We start from the raw sequence: 17,977 nt of genomic DNA, 5'->3' as shown, positions 1-17,977 counted from the left end.
TTTAGCCAGGACTGCTACCCGATCGTCTGGCCCCTTGTTTATCAGAGAACAAGGAGGTACCATTTCCATACGTGGCATTAGGCAACAGATCCTATACTTCATTAAACAAGCCAATCCGGGATCATTTCCCCATGCTCATGATATCCGATCGATAGCTACCTCCATCAACTATTTCCAGAATATGGACTTTGATAACCTTAAGAAGTACACGGGTTGGAAATCTCCTATGGTCTTCAAACGCCACTATCTAAAGAACTTACAGGCTCTTAAATACCCAACGGTTGCAGCTGGGAGCCTTATCTCTCCCCATTGATCTTTTGTTCTTCCTTTCATCCATCTCTTCTCTTCTCCCTCCTACCCGCCACTCGCACCACGACGCCGCTTCCTTGGTGGTTCGTTAGTCCTAAGTGTATTACATATTAGGTTAATATGATTGTAACTATTATTGTTTTCCCTTGTTATAAAGTTGGGATATTCTTAGCCATGTCAGTTTTGTTGCATGTTTTCCTCTGATACTCAGAGGTTTCCTTGTTATCATGTTTGTTTATCCTTACTCTCACTATGCCCTGTGGCTAGTTTATATTTTATGCCTACTTACCTTAATTATATATGATTTTCTTTACATGGTGTTGTTTCTCTCCCCTTATTAAATTAGTAGTTATTGTTGGGCTTGGAAGGCATTCTCTGGTACATTTTCACCGGGCGCCACAGGTTCGACCCAGAAAAGGGATTTTGACGAAGGAAAAATCTATTTCTGGGGAGAGACCTGTGGCGCCCGGTGAAACCCTTCCCCTTATTTTACACGATCCCACCCTTTCTTTTCCAAGCCATCATGGCCAATACAGAAGGATGTTGTTCAGATGGCGCTCGCGTCGTGGCGTGGGTGGTGCGGCGATGGGGGTGTGTCTAGGGCCTCTGTATCGGCCCATCCCTTTGGCGAAGGAATTAACTAAATGGAAGACAACCTGTGAATAGTGGATTTCACGCGCCTTTGCTTTATACACGACACCCAAAAGGTGCTCGCGCGAGGGTTGTAACCTCAGCATTCCATGCTTTTATCTTTCTCTGGTATAATTGGAAGGTTTTTATCAGAAAAGGTATACAAGAAGGACTTTTCACCGGGCGCCACAAGTCTCTCCCCAGAAATAGATTTTTCCTTCGTCAAAATCCCTTTATTATCAGCGTGGAAGTGTTTGATTATTTTTTGAGCCATAATTTCTCCTTTGGAGAGAATTTTTTTTTTATGTGGAAATAATTGATGATGACCTGGCCTGTAATTGATTGTGTTTAGACTGCTCTTTTGGACTGCTCAACCGTTGATGACCTGGCCTGTGAATTAAGATTACGTATGATGATGATAATTATGATGATGATGATGATGATGATGACACCCATGACCCCGAAGAGTTAAGGCCGTTGCGGCAAATTAACAGACACTCTTCTGTTTCCTATATAGTGGTGTTGTGCCAATAAAGACAGTTGGCCCAGTGAATGATTATTCAAGTGTTATTTTTGTGACTGTTATCTTGCGAAAGTGTTAGTGAACACTCTGATATATATATATATATATATATATATATATATATATATATATATATATATATATATATATATATATATATATATATATATATATATATATATATATATATGTTTTGTGGTTTGAAATTAGGGTTGTGGTTAATTTAAGTTTAAGTTTTGTTAGGTGTTTTTTTAGGTTGGTTTATTTGAATGGTGTTACTTTTATTTTGTATATTTATCAAGTTTATGATTAGTTTTAAGAAATATAGTATTAAGGTTATGGTTTGTTTTCATTTCCCTTTTGTCCAAAAGTCCAGTTGATAACGTAAGGGGAAAGTTTGTGCAGAGGAGACATTTGTCAGTTAGTGTGATCAAGGGTGTGGGGGTTGTTATTGCGACATCCCGCCACATTATTTTGGCGGCTGAACAGGGACTGCCGAGGTGGGATTGATAGCTGGACTCTTTTACGAAGGACTGATAGGATTAAGAAATTAGATTTAAGACTGAAAAAAATAGAAGAGCAGAACAAGTTATTAAGGGAGGAATTGCGGTTGGTTAAAGAACGGGAGCAGAAGTTGATAATTTAGAAAGGATTGGAGTGGCCTCTGCTACCGGTAAAGGGTTGCTGGTGGAAGAAAAGGTTAAGGTAAGTGATAATGGGAAAGGAAGGGATAGTGATAGTAATAGTGATAGTGAAGTTAAAGGGATTAGGTATAGTAAGGATGAGCAGAAAGGTGAGAGGAAGGATGAAAGGAAATGTAAAAGTGATATAAAGAAAGAAAAGAAAAAGTGTCAGGATGAGAGCGAGGATGATCGTGAATTGGTGAAAGTGGTGGGTAAGAAAAGGGCTAGGATGAGTATAATCAAGGATAGGAGTATGAGTGTGGAATTAGATTCTTTATATTCTAGCGAAGAAGTAGGAAACAAGAAGGAAGGTAGCAGTGATGATAGCAGTGAGAATGAACGTGATGTGTGTAAGACTGTGTTTATGAGAGAGGTACCTTGGTGCGAAAGGTTCAATGAGCATAGTAGTAGGGATGTATACGTGTTTTTCAAGGAGTATGAGAGGTATTGTCATGATAAGTATGGTGATAGTAAGAGAGTTTGGGCTAGGGAGTTAGGAGAATATTTGACTAGGTATTTGTTGACGATGTATGGTGTGATAATGAGTGTGGGGGATGTTGAATATGATAGTGTGAAAGGTAGGATAATTAAGCAGGTAAAACGTATGAAAGGGAATGGTAAGTATAGGCGTAAAAATTATTTTGATAAGGCTCGAATGAATGAGGGTGAGGCTATTTCGATGTATGTATGTAGGTTGGAAACGTTAGCTAGGAAGGAGTATGGGGATGAAGGCATAAATGAGAATAAGGAATTAATGAAGAAGTTTTTGGCTACTGTACCTGAGAATGTTTATTAATTTGAAACGGAAGGAGAAAATGAGGTGGACGAAAGAAAGACTGACATGGGATGATATTTTAGAGATAGTTGAGGATTACGAGTTGGATAGGTGAATGAAAGAAAGTAAATCTGTGAGTGTAAGAACTGGAATGGAGGAAAGTGTGTCAGAATTTATTAGTTTTAGAGATGCTGTTATGAGAGGACCGATGAGGGTAGCTGATAGTGTAGTAGATAGGAGTGTTAGGGCAAGTAATGTAGGAATAAATGTATGGACAAATGAAGGGTTTAGGCAAGGGAATCAGGTTTGGAGAGATAGGAGTGTTAGTGTGCAGCGAGGTAGGTCAGATAGTCGTGTCCGTGATGAAAATTGTTATAGGCGTGGAAAGGACGGTTATAAGAAGAAAGAATGTAGATGGGCTCTAGGTGCCTGTTTTGGATGTGGTGAGGTACGGCATAGAATTAGCGTGTGCAAGAAAGAGAAAGGGGTAAAATGTTATCAGTGTGGTATGACTGGGCATATAGCAAGTGGATGTAGGAGTAATCGTACGAATGTGATTTGTAGCAATTGTGGTCAGAATGGGCATTATGCGAGGATGTGTCGGGAACAGCGTGCTAAATGTACTGCATGTGGTGTAGCTGAGCATATAGCTAGGGTTTGTAGGAAGAAGGGATTATACCAGCCAGGATGTTCGGGAAACTAGGTAGTCAGAGGGTTCAAGTGGGTGAGTCCTCCTGTGTGTGTGTGGAAGGGATAGGATCAATGTTCGTGAGAATGGGATGAAGAATTGGTTGGAAATGAGTAAGCATGAACCCAGTATGCATGAGGAGTTAGGGCTAGAAAATAAACAATTAGTTTTAGTTGAATATAGGAAAAAGGAAGAGTTTAAAATTTTTTAATGGGGATAAAGTGCCGGGAAAATTTATAGGTATAGGTAGGAATCAGAATAAGTATGACAAGGGTGTAAATGTACAAGTGAGTGTGGAAGATAAATGTGTTAATACAGATGGATCATGGCTGGGTATGAATGATACCTATAGTGTGTGGCTTTTCCTTTGATGATGTAAAATAAAGTATGACGAAAGCGAGAATGAGAGATAGGAGAATGATAAGTAGTATGGATGAATCTCTTACTAAAGTAGAAAATGGTTTGGATGAAATGGATGAATTACTGACAGAAATAAGTGAGATTTTAGGGCCAGTTGATAGTGAGGTAGATGGGATAATGCATGATATAATAGATGATAGGAGTACAGATGGGAATCGGAATAGGACAATAAATGATAGCGATATGGAAGAAGTGAATGAGAGAGTATATGAAGGCCCAGTTACTCAAAGTAGAGGTCCTGTTCCCGACTGCGACTGGGTTATGAAAAAAATTAGGTAAGTGTTGTGAAAGATGGATTTGGCAAAATAAGGGGGAGGAATGTGCAGGATTAATTTTTGTTTTTGTTTTTATTCATTTTTTGTTTGCCAAATCCAGAGAGAGAGAGAGAGAGAGAGAGAGAGAGAGAGAGAGAGAGAGAGAGAGAGAGAGAGTGTTTCAGCGAGCGAGAGGTAGTTAGTGTATGATTATTTGTTGTGAGAAAGACTATTGGTATGTCTTTTTTTTTGTGACTGTTATCTTGCGAAAGTGTTAGTGAACACTCGCATATATATATATATATATATATATATATATATATATATATATATATATATATTTATATATATATGTTTTGTGGTTTGAAGTTAGGGTTGTGGTTAATTTAAGTTTAAGTTTTGTTAGGTGTTTTTTTGGTTGGTTTATTTGAATGGTGTTACGTTTTTTTTTTTTGTATATTTATTAAGTTTATGATTAGTTTTAAGAAATATAGTATTAAAGTTATTGTTTGTTTTCATTTTCCTTCTGTCCAAGAGTCCAGTTGATAACGTAAGGGGTTAAGTTTGTGCAGAGGAGATATTTGTCAGTTAGTGTGATCAAGGGTGTGTGGGTTGTTATTGCGACATCCCGCCACAACACTTGAAGGTTGCCTGAAGGGGTTGCTCCACACAAGGAAGACTGAAAGGAGCAATCGGCTGTGACCTTTCCAGCCTAGTCGGAGTAATGTCTGTCACCAGTAACCTTAACATCTAACTCTCAGCTAAGAGGGAAGCATAACCTACTCATACCCATTAGGTCCAGTTCAGCAAGAGTCCTTCCTTCAGCATGGAGTGGAAAGGGGAGATCCAGAGTAAGACTGAGGCGGGAGCTGGAAAGAGTGGTTAGAAGACCTATTTGAGAGGCTATACTCAAGACCTAATGCTAAGGTGTCAATTCTAGAGTTCAGAGATCTCAACTGAGACCCTTAGGGGTGCGACTCACGGCCTAGGGTTGAAATTTTTAAAATTCAGTTTATTCATGAAAGAAATTTCTTTCATGGATAAAATGGCCATCTTCTATATTTACGTAATAGCGCCAGATCCAGTAGGCATCCTTTTTCCGATCTGGTTACGTATCTTCTTATTCTTTTTCAATAATTGAAGATATGTTTTTTCTAGGCGTGTTTACCATTAAATTTTACCAATATCTTTGACAGCTAATATCATAATATCACATTCTCTAATATTTACAGGGAATAAGCAAAGAAACATTGCATTTTGCTTATATCACGAGATGCTTGTTTAAATGTATATCATTTCTTTGTTATGATTATGCTAGAATATGAATTAAGTGTCAAGAGACGGTATCTATATAAAGCAAAAGTGTAAAATGTATCCATTAAAAAAAAAAAAAAAAAAAAAAAAAAAAAACAGACGAATATACTGTTGTATCTAATCTTGAGTAAACAGAGACGCTATTCTTGTGTAAACACCATCACCCATTGCCAGTCGTATATGTTTGTCCTATTCATTTGTGCGTGCGTTTATATATTAATTTCTTATATGTTATTGATTATGCTGAAATGATAACCATACAGACCAAGAGTGTAAAATACGTCCTGAAGAGAAACAGACGAGAATATGCTGTTGACGCTAATGTTGTGTTAATAAAAAAAACAGCGTCACCCATTGTCAGTCAAATACATTCGCCCTATTCATTTGTGTGGACGTTTATTTACTCATAATTTTCGTGTTATGATCATGCTGAAAGACGCAAATGTGTCAAAAATGATAACTAAATATGCTAAAATGATAACTAAATATGCTGAAATGATAACTAAATATGCTGAAATGATAACTAAATATGCCAAAAGTGTAAAATTTGCCCAAGAAGGTGATGAAAATATATTTTCCTCGCTATTCTTGTGTAAATAAATACGAGTATTACGGCATGCTAGTCATATATTGTCAATACATCTTGATTTTGGGTTTTTTATTCATAGTTTGGTGTTTTACTTATATTGAAATATAGCTAGAAGGCCATAGGAGAAGGTTGTATCGCAAAAAAAAGAAAAAAGAAAAGAAAAAAAAGCGAAAAAATGCATAGAACTATGTGGATGATTAGGCTATGTCTCCCATCACAAAATGCTTCCCTTTCCCAAGAACGTCATTTGCTAATCTTCCTATATCTAGTACATCAAGTGCCTATTTTAATGCTGTATCAAGTGATTTTGAAGCTGATGGTTTAGAAAGCAGTTCTGAGAATGCCTTAAAAAAAGTATTACTGAACAAGTTAGACGTAATGAAGAGAAAATATTTATGAAGTCATAGAAATTCCATCTTGTTCTCGTTTGATAATATTAGACGTTGATATGCTCGATTAAAATTTTTAAGATAATGCTGGAGAAAGAGAGAGAGAGAGAGAGAGAGAGAGAGAGAGAGAGAGAGAGAGAGAGAGAGAGAGAGAGAGAGAGAGAGATTTGTACCAGTATGAGTGAGTATGTGGGGAAAGACATTTCCAGATCTCAGGGAAGAGGTTCAACACATGTGAATAAAAACCCTGAAATATAAAGAAATGTCCTTCTGATCCCCAGTGAGGAGGTATATTTGTCGCTAAATGCCCATGCTAATGAAAATAAAAAAATTTTCAATAAATTTCTAAAAAAATTCAAGCCATATTTCTAACAAAATCAAATGTTCAAAGAAAAACTTTTATATCCTTTCTAAGGATTGACCAATTCATATCATTCAAAATGGAAAGATGGGAAATTAAATTGCCTAAAAACTTGTCTAAATATTGATCAACTTTCATCATTCAGACATGGAAAGATGGAAAGTTAAATTGCCTACAAACTTGTCTAAATATTGATCAACTTTTATCATTCATACATGGAAAGATGGGAAATTAAATTGCCAACAAACTAAGTACCCATATTTATCAATCCCAATACATACTAATGTAGAGTCAACCAAATTCTAAAAAAAAAAAAAAAAAAAAAAAAAAAAAAAAAAAAAAAAAAAAAACACTTTGAAGCCCGTTTGCTCAAAACTTGAAATTTACGTAGATAATTTCGTTTTTTTTTTTTGAAGCCATTTCTATTAAGTTAACATTAAAAGATATGAGAATTTTTAAAAGGCAATCCGTACATTCACTTTTTTATAAACCCGGGAACTTCTATATGAAAAATAGCTGCCATCAAAAGTGGTTTCTGTATTTTGATAAAATTATATATATATATATATATATATATATATATATATATATATATATATATATAAATATATATATATATATATATATATATATATATATATATATATATATATATATATATATAACTAAATATAAAACTTGCATGTACAGTACAACTTTTATAGTATAAAATTAGAAAGTAGTACCAGTTTGAATTAACCCCAAAATAACATTGTTTCATGGGGCTAAGTCGTGTCCTTAACACACAAAATTCAGCATTATGACTTTTAAATAATAAAAACAATGGCTGTATTTTGCATAAAAGAGTATTATTTTGTACACTTACACTACAGATAAAAGATAAATTCAAAATCCTCTAGCGTCACCTAACAGTTTATGCACTCAGATTACAATAGGTCTATGATAGTACAGTGGGAGTTGTCTGAACACAAATGAACATTATATCAAATTTTTACCTTTTGGATCTGTCTTTCTTCCCCATCATCATCATAATCCTTTCCTAATTCATTTCTACTGCTCTTCATCTTCCCTGAAAGATACACAGGAAATCATAAGTAAATTAAATAAATTGAAAATTTTTTTTTTTAAAAACATGACTGAAATGAGAATTCCTCATATATTCCAACATCTCATATGCATAACTTTAACACCTACCAACCGGATAAGTCTTTATAAGGATGAATGGAAAACAGTTCCTCTCTTAGATGTAAAAAATGTTTAACATTATTAGCATGTTGATTAACGATGGAAATTGGAATGAAAAAAAAAATGCTAAGTTTATTCTATACAGTATAGCTGCTTATGGCATTCAACAATTTGAATGCAGTGTATATCACTAAAACATTCATAGTTATGGGAGATTCCATAACATCTCTCACTTAATCAGGATAAGTTTGGCCACACGGCATTTGGCTAGTATGGTATTGAATATTGTTTAGTATAATAAATCCAATAGATGTCACGGAAAATTTCCATCAACACTAACTAATATAATTTTTTCCGACCGTCTGGAGGCTATATAAGAATATTGTACACCTTTGCAATATCCGGTTGTCCATATACCTTATTTATCCGCTTGCATTAACAATGAATTTTACTAATTTCCCTTCAGATGAGCATATTCTTTCAATTAAAACATCAAAAACTATTCACTTTTTCCTTGCCAAGAGTTTGTAGGGATCATTGCATAAATATGGCGAGTACTTAGATTCTAGTTTGAGCAACTCAATTAAGGTGGGTATTTTTTTTTTTTTTCAATCCGGATGAATACGTTTCATTAGTTCCATTTCAGTTTTAATATGAAATCCTATTTCCTTTAAGTATACTGGACTGCAGACACCAGGGATCTGACCTGTGTTCATTTTTTAGAACAAAGATTATGACAATGTTTGACCAATGCCAGTCAATCAGTCCAAACTGTAATGGATGTTTACACGGAAAGAGTTCATAAAAAGCACAACATTCAAAATGTTCAAGTTGTAGCTCCTTTCTATAAGAGCCTCAATAATATTGCTGACCGACAAAATCTTGGTTTGCCACTACAGTCGTTCTGCCGGCTATTCAACATTAATAAGTGTGCAGTGTGTAATGTGTAACAGTAAGAGTGACCCATACACAACACTAAACATTCTTCTTCTTGGGTACGGTATAAGAACTATGCTCGTCTGTGCAGTTAATTACCTTTCTTGACCATTCACTTGTTTCATTCTGGTTGTCACATAATTCATAGGAAAGTGCGAAAAACTATCCTCATATTTCTTGTTCTACTGAATTTATTAGCCCCTTTCCTTCACTTTCATTTGTGTTAATTATTTTCTATTCACCGTATCACCTGGTAAAAGACGTGCCTTGAGTGTACAGTAACAGACTGAACATATGCCTATAGTAAGACAAGTATTCATGCAAGTAGTTACCATTATATTGAGTGACTATCAGAGAATAACTTATTCCAGGCAAACGAAAACAATGACTATTTACATGTGCAATAGACAGCACTCACAAAGCATGATAGCCCCCAATTTTGTTTCCCCTCAGTACCATGATGCCAAGGAAGATCTCATCTTCCCTCCACCCCCAAAGGAAATTCAGTCAAGAAGACTTTTCACAAAGGCTATTGATAATGAAAATCACAGGTTAAATATCCCTGTGACAGAGTTCAAAACTCATGTCAAGCAATACAAGGTGTAATCCTCATGGCTCATTAATCATAATATGGGACCATTCTTCAATGAGCACGGAAGCTACACAGGACCTAAATGTCAACCTCGAATACATTAGACACTGCCAGCAAAGTCAACGGATCAGAAGTACTTGGACCTAGCATCATAAAACTTCTCCAGCTAACTATCCCCACTTCCTCTGGTAAAGTAATAGAAAATTTCTTGCCAATTTTCAAGAATTCAAAACTTACACAGGAACATACACCAAAAACCAGTAACAATAACATGTCTACTGTACTCACTTACCTCAAGGGCGAAGCTAGTGAAACCATGGCCAGGTTTTCCAACAGAGGTGATGTTTATGACGTCGTCTCAGATCTTCTACACAAGAGATACATCAACAAGAGTACTCGGAAGTAACTATTTTTGAATCTGCCTAAACTTTACCAAAATATCAGCAACCAGGACAGAAAGTCCCCTGCATGATTCAGTAGTTCTATCCTGAAGGACAGAACCAAGTATGCTGTCACCCTCTCCTTCAAGAAAAGCCAACCTACCAAGAGCTTAAGGTTAGCCATAGCACAACTCTTGTCCTTAAGGAAGACTATGTGACAATGACCAGAACTCATTCAGCATTACCTAACTATATTAGAGGAATATTCAACCATTGCAGTTATTTGGGAAAGTCAACCTTAATCTGGTGGTGATTCTGGCTGTGACAAAATCACTGTCAAGTTCATGACCTTTGCCAGGGAGGAATGACGCCATATGTTGACCAACTTGTGTTGACATTTCATAGTATATCTAACAAAGGAATAGGCGATAGAAAGAGACTGAAAATTGCATTATAACGCTAAATAATTTTCAATTTGTACCTTACAGTTATATGAATGGATGAGGCGAAAGTGCATCATTTGATCCTCAGAGAGCTAAACAATGGCCTCCATCAATTTCAAGATGATCCCTGTGCTGTAGGGGCCAATTTCTATAAAGCATTCTTAATCAATGGATCCTCTTCAAAGTATCACTGTAATGTATTAGCCTCGATAATTAAGGAATAGATTCTATGCAGATAATGTCCACATCCGAGGAAATGGAAGCCAAATCACTGTGGGTTGAACACATCCTCCTGTATGCTACCATACATCTGGGTGAGATGACAAGTAATGAGTTTGCATTCAATATTCAATAAAGGGAACAGGTACCCAAAAGAATCAAGCTTCTAAACCTCCTGTGGGAAGCCAATTAAATGACCATCAAGATGTCACCTACTGTCATATCATACCTGGAAGACTCTTTAAGAACTGTTAGCAAGCACTCACAGTAGGACACTGTCCATCAAAACACTGCCTCCCATGAAAAGTATGAAAACAGTCTTATAACAAAACACAAGACAATGTAGAAGTTATTTTCTACTGTATTTCAGGAATGGCTGTACTTTAGCTTTGAAACAAACTAATATCTGATAGGAAATATTGTAGGCTTGCAATTCATATGTATCAAATGTTTTTATTTATGTAAGCCAAACATATTCCAAGCACTTACCAGGTGTGAAAAAACACAACTGGATCATAACTGTGTATTTTTTTTTTCAATTTAAATATTTCCAGCTACCTTTCGCCATATGGGAAGTAGCTTTATGTCATATTTCTGGGTCAATGAACTAGTTCATACCAGTTTGCCTTTCTATACAGATCCTGACCTGCGAATTGGTGACCCTGGAATGACAGAAGATGCCTGACACCACCAACTCTACCGATGAGCTCACTGCCACCACCTCTATCATTCTGCCTCCTTTCACAACACAATAACCAGATGAATGGTTCTTTAGGGCAGAAACAATCTTCAGGTCAAAGATCACGTTGTTGTCATCAAAATACTAACACCGTACTCTAGTTCCTACTCAATAATGTTACCTGGTGTATGAAGACAGAGGAGAATGTGGTAAGAATATGTCAAACTTTTCGGTGTAAGTGTAGGTAGGCAAAGACAAAATGAGCCATAGCCAGAGAAAAAGTGGTCCAATGTAGTACTGTCTGGCCAGTCACAGAACCCAGTAACTCCCTAGCGATAGTATCTCAGTGGGTGGCTGGTGCCTTGGCCAACTTTAAGGGTTCTTATCCAGACAGCAACTCATTCAGATTGACTCCCCAATAACCACTATTACTCCAAAGGCAGCAACACGCTCTGCACTTGAACAAGACATCTCTCGCCTCCTTCAGAAATTTCCCAAAGTATTCAAGGATGACCTCCAGGATGACCTCACACATCCTATGAAACACCAGATCAAACATATTATCATAGAGGGCCTACAATTGCATGCATGTTTCAGACGGCTGGCCTCACACAAACTATCTGACAGAAAACAGTTATTCAAGGACATGAAACTGGCAGGAATCTGCCAGAAACCCATCAGCTCCTGGGCACTTCTACTCCAAATAGTGTCTAAAGGAGTGACTATGGGAGACTTAACATTTAAACAGGACCGGACAGGAACTTTCTACCTAACTTCACTGACATAACTAACCATTTGGAAGGGGCACAAGTAGTCTTGAAAATCCATCTTTTGATGGTGTATTGTCAAGTTCCAGTAACAAAAAAGGTGTAGAAAAGGCAGCAATCATCATCCTCTTCGAAGCATACTTTCAATTGCAACTGTTTCGGCCTTCAAAATGCAGGCGCTTTCTTTCAACAACTTACGGATGACATCCTCGGAGAATTACCCTGCTGTGTCGTTTATGTCGTCGATACCCTTACCTTCAACTTCAGCAATAAACAACACATAAATCCATTAAACATGATGACAAGCATTTCACATAAGAAAAAACAAAAAACATGCCAAGTACAGTAAGCAGAAAAACTGGTGATACTTTCTTATTTTTCCTTCGGACAAGCGTTCTTAAGTTGCCACTTAGTATTAAATCTTATAATTCACTTTGTAAACATGTAAATGTATGAGACAACGTTGGTCACTTATGGATAATTTTATCATTTATCATTAAAAATGTTAGATTATTAAAAAAAAACATTAACTCTAAAATGATAATTCAGAACAAAAATTAAATATGTTACTGTAGTCTGTAGCACGAATCCCTTTGTCAACGTGACTTCGCGAGTCAGTGAGACTAGTCTTTGAGCTGTCGGTCTGGATAGAAGGATTCAAATTGGGAAAGAGGGCGTCTAATGAAGAACAGTTTAAGCAGAGCGCTATAGTCTAATGATAACAATTATTACTTATTTCTTTCTTATGTCGTTTTGTGTTTAAAAATTATAACAAGTCATAGTTTAAACTATAGTCAATGCTAATTATATATTTCTACTTATGCGAGGTGGTGAGTTATCTTTGATATTAAAAATACAATTAATTCCACCTTTTTATCATTTCACTTTTACTTTACGAACGGAAGACTATAATCAGAAAGAGTCTACAGAAAGACAATAAAAACCTATCTTATATAAATAATAATAATAATAATAATAATAATAATAATAATAATGGTGATAATGATGATGATGATGATAGGATGGCTCTGGAGGCTAGGCTTATGTTATTAGCTTTATAACTTCGTATTTTTCTGTGGTTGTGCAGCAGCAGGGTCACTCTCCAAGGATGGCTTTTCAATTTTTCTCCTTCATTGTATCGTTTACCCATCTATAAACAGTTGTTTCGTTGATGTTATGATGATTGGTTATATCTATTTTTTTAATAGAGAATCAGGTGAAATAAGCTTAACTAGAGTTACAGTTATCCAGTAGCTGTTGGGTAGCTCAAGCCATATTTAACATATGAATTGCTTGTGAGAGTGCCACTGTGAGACTGCCAGTTGATGTCCGGTTAGACCCCGTCCACAACTATATCTCCGATAGGTTTTTTTACGTTAAATACATTACTATGGTGGCTAAGATGTCATACTCATTAAGTATTTTTTTTTTTTAATTTTTATCACAATTAAAGATTATTGGGTTAATCTTTCCATAATGATGTAGCCAATATTTTGATTAAAAAAAATTAGCATAAATTCTTTAAAATCATGCTTAATGAACTGTATCTTTTATTGAGCAAAGTTTCAAAATGCTTCGTCCCGGGAACCAAGTCTCACTAGAAATGCGAAGAATGTGAGAGATGCCAGTTAGTGACTTTCGGACGAAAATCATTGAATTCATGTATCACCAGTTTTGCTGTACACTGAGCAAGGCTGGATGATGTACATTAAACGTCATTTACAAATGAAAACCTCATGGAAGTCGAAATCATTAGTTTATCCTACAAAAAATTACATCACATGGTTGTATAACACACCTAAAGCAGCAAGGCTGGCATTACGGTACGGTACAGTACGTAATACAGTACGGTTCGTATTAAGGCCAATACACATGAGCCGTTTTCTTTCCGACAGGCTGGGTGGTGGCTAACCGCCGTTGTAGTGTTGTACATTCACACGAGGCATTCCGTATCCGTTTACCCGAGACCGGTTTTCATTGTTTACTTGGACTCTGTCACGTGAGGACCGAGTAAATTACGATAATTTTGACACTATAAGATGTTGGTTGTTAACTGTGTTGATAAAATAAGTTATGCAACTTCATTATGTTTCATGCACCATGCCAAGAATATTAAAATTATGATAAATTCACCTGTTTTAATTAATGCCACTCCAGTCATTTTCCATACCTTTTCTTTATGTAAATTATTTCTATACATCTTGTTTGCCATGTCAAACATCTCCTCATACCCTTGAAAAAGTTCAATTGACCTCTCAAAATGGTGTCAACAACAAACTAACTAATTTCTATGACTCTATACTATGAGGAAAAGTCGGGATTGTAAGCCATGAAACGAACGGGTACGATACAGGTCCCCATTCACATGAAACATTATCCATCCGTTGGTTGGGACGGGTGGCTAACGGCCGTCGAGGTTTTTTGGAAAGAAAGCCGAGCCGACTCGGACGGCTGACGTCCGAGGGCTGCCATCAGCCTAACGGGTCATGTGAACAGTTGCATTTGAATACACGTAAGAAAGCTAGACGCCGGTTAACCGACGGCCAGCCTGTCGGAAAGTAAACGGGTCGTGTGAATCAGCCTGTATGGTACGGTACGGTTTGGCATGGTATGGAGTACGGTACTGTATGGCATGGTATGGAGTAGGGTACGGTACGATTGAATATTTAGTGTAAAAGTTCGGTAAGGAATTCCGGTAGTGTAATCTTGCCAATGTACGGTACAGTACGATTCAGGTATAAAAAAATTGGTCAAATTCCGTACCGTACCGTACCTTAAGCTAAGCTATATCACTAAGAAGTTACTATTTCATATTTGACTGCTTCGGTGGTTGCAGAAGTAAATCTCTAAAATACTTGGCATTTCAATTTGTAACATACCATACATGTATGTATCTCTATATGTAATTCTTGAGGTATTACTTTATAAACATTTGCAGCATTAACCATATACTCTAATATTGTTCATTCAGCTTTTCCACTCTGCTTGATTGTGAACGTGCCTTCTGCCCAGTACTGATCATGTTAGTAGGCTAAGGAGTCTGTTCTTTAATTGTTAGAGGCCTGATAGCCACAAGAGCAGTGAAAAATATTCTGATATAATGATTTTTCGGAACTTTCTGGTGACATTACTTTTCTCCTATGTAGACTGAACAATTAGATATAGTTAAAAAAGAATAATGATATATAGTCAGAATCCCTATGCATTTTGATTATTGCATATAATTTGACTTTGTTAGTTCTCTTTGTTTTACTAGTATCTGGAGTCCTACTTATGGACATATTTAAATTTTTTGTTCGTTTTTATGATAACTTAAAGTAGAGTATTTTTTATCAACTGCCGATTGTTATAATATAGCGTAAAGGGATAATGTCTGTAAATTGAACATGCAACTTAATTTACTTAGAATTCAAGCTATACATAGTATGCACACACACACAAACACACACATATAAATATATATGTATATATATATATATATATATATATATATATATATATATATATATATACATATATATATATCCCATTGTCAGGGGATTCTTAAAAATTAGTTTTAGATCCAGACTCGGAAAACTGTTTGGAATGAACTTTTTAATTTGTTTCCCATATTTTCCGTTATTTATAAAAGGAAACGCAGCATAGAAAATCCTTATTGGCAGAGTAGGAACTTGAAATTTTGGGAGGTAATATTTGGTCAGAAATTTGTGAAATATTCTATAAAATATTTTGGTTGGTCTCCTTGGACAATTTTCATTTTAGTACATTTCATTTTCAAGATACTTTTCTTATAGCTAATATTATTTCATTTCCAGTTTTTACTTGTAGGCTACCTGTGTTTACAACTTTAATTTTAAACTGTTTTTGTATCTTATATTGAACTGTTTTAGTGAGTTTTTGTTTAAAATGTTTTATATGTCCTTTTTAGCCTTAATAATGGGAAGAGTCCTGAAACGTCGGCATCAACAAACATGAGAGATGTTATCCAAACTTTCCGTTCTCCTATTTATTTCATCTCTGAAGCTCACCAGTAGCAATGACCTACTTACCTACCTACATATATATATATATATATATATATATATATATATATATATATATATATATATATATATATATATATATATATATATATATACAATGCATATTTTGAAAGTCATGTCCTAAATTGTCAACTATAGATCCCTATTAGTAATAGCGATGAATATAAGACCGGCGATCAGGAAACTGTACTTTTTATTGGCCATGAGTGACATGACATTCAGTTAGGTTGTTACATCGTCTGATTGCTAAATCCTTTAGTCCTAAAAGTATTTCACTGTTGATTTTTACCCATATCAGCAACCTTTATTTAGCTGTTATCCCACCATACGACTAAAGAGGTATAAGTTGGCAAGTCTTACTGCTATTAATATGTATATGCATAGCATTGTAGTTCTTAAAGATAAGGTTTCTTTCTCTTCTTTCCACAAATACACTTGCTCACACACTAACTTACATACAGGCACATGCATGCTGTTTATGAAACATATTACACATTAAGTAAAATTCTTTTTCTCTTTCTATACCCACGAACGTAACCATGAAGTAACAAAGATATTATAAGCATGATAGCTACTTTATTAATTTCACTTTCTGTCATTTAAGTGAGTGTATACAGTAATGCACATTCTTCGGGTTGAGGTACTGTACATTCTAAATCAATTGAAATTAGGCATGAAGGATAATAACTGTCTTCATGTTCTTAAGAGGTAATACATAATCAGTTTGAATTGATATGTTTCCTTTGAAAAAACTGATTGTTGGACTTTTCTATACTTTGTTTCTCTTAATAAGGTTCATGAGAAAAGATTTCATAGTTTGAACAATTAGTTTGTAAAGGATCATAATATTGGGAAATATTTTGAATAAGACATCATGTATAGTATTACATATACCAAATAAATAGTTTCTTTGCAAAATAGCGTTATGAATCTTGATGTGAATACTCTTAGCCAGTTTCTAAAACAGAGGAATAGTATATGTTTTGTATTTATCATTATTACTAGTAGTAGTGGCAGTGGTATTATCAGTAATAGAAGTAATGGCACTAGTGGAAGTAGTCGTTGCAGTGGTAATCGTTCTATTATAATGTGACATTTTTTTAGCTATTAAAAATTCTATAATAAATATTGATATTAATTATTATTATTATTATTATTATCATCATTAATAATACTAACATTATCATTTTTATCATCATTATAATTGTTAATACTAATATAGACACATGCACATATATCATTCCATTGCTAATTTGCACTTGTCGACTTCGAATTTTCAATATAGAGGGCATTTTAATGACTTATATTGAGCTAGCTTATGGTAAGGTATAAGTATGGAATTACGTTACGTTATTTTTTTCCTACTAAACGGTACGGAAAATAATTGAGGATACGGCACGAAATTACGGTACGGTACTTTAACTAGGTATGAAGTACGGGAAATATTCCGTACCGTAACATTACTAGTCTTGCCTAGTGGATATATGACTACATATTTGGCCCTGCCTACGACTTTCCTTAACTACCAACTGAGGATTTGTGAGTTTAGCTTTTTATTGATAATTTGATAATTATGTGGGGGGGGGGGGGATATTTTAGTACGTTTTAATATTACCATATATAATTACCCACTCACTTTAGCCAATGAAAAGATTACACGAGGCTCTATCCCAAATCACAGTGTCTCCATTGATGTATTAAGTCTGAGACATTGCAATCCTTGTAACTTTTTCTCTTCTTCCCTCACATACATACTGTATATAAAGTACAAGCATACATACTTTTATGTATGTGTATA

The 17,977-nt window shown here is 35.3% G+C and overlaps 1 protein-coding gene across 1 annotated transcript in view; it reads right to left on the bottom strand.

The window, feature by feature from the left end:
* LOC137645772 (protein fantom-like) overlaps positions 1 to 17,977 on the bottom strand; it is a 723,952-nt gene that overhangs the window by 79,222 nt on the left and 626,753 nt on the right. Inside the window, 1 exon segment of the mRNA XM_068378685.1 lies at positions 7,931 to 8,004. Within this exon segment, the coding sequence (XP_068234786.1) occupies positions 7,931 to 8,004 (74 nt within the window).

This window comes from Palaemon carinicauda, chromosome 8 (assembly GCF_036898095.1).
Source record: "Palaemon carinicauda isolate YSFRI2023 chromosome 8, ASM3689809v2, whole genome shotgun sequence".
Lineage (NCBI taxonomy): Eukaryota > Metazoa > Arthropoda > Malacostraca > Decapoda > Palaemonidae > Palaemon > Palaemon carinicauda.
This window is presented reverse-complemented; position numbering and strand designations above follow the sequence as displayed.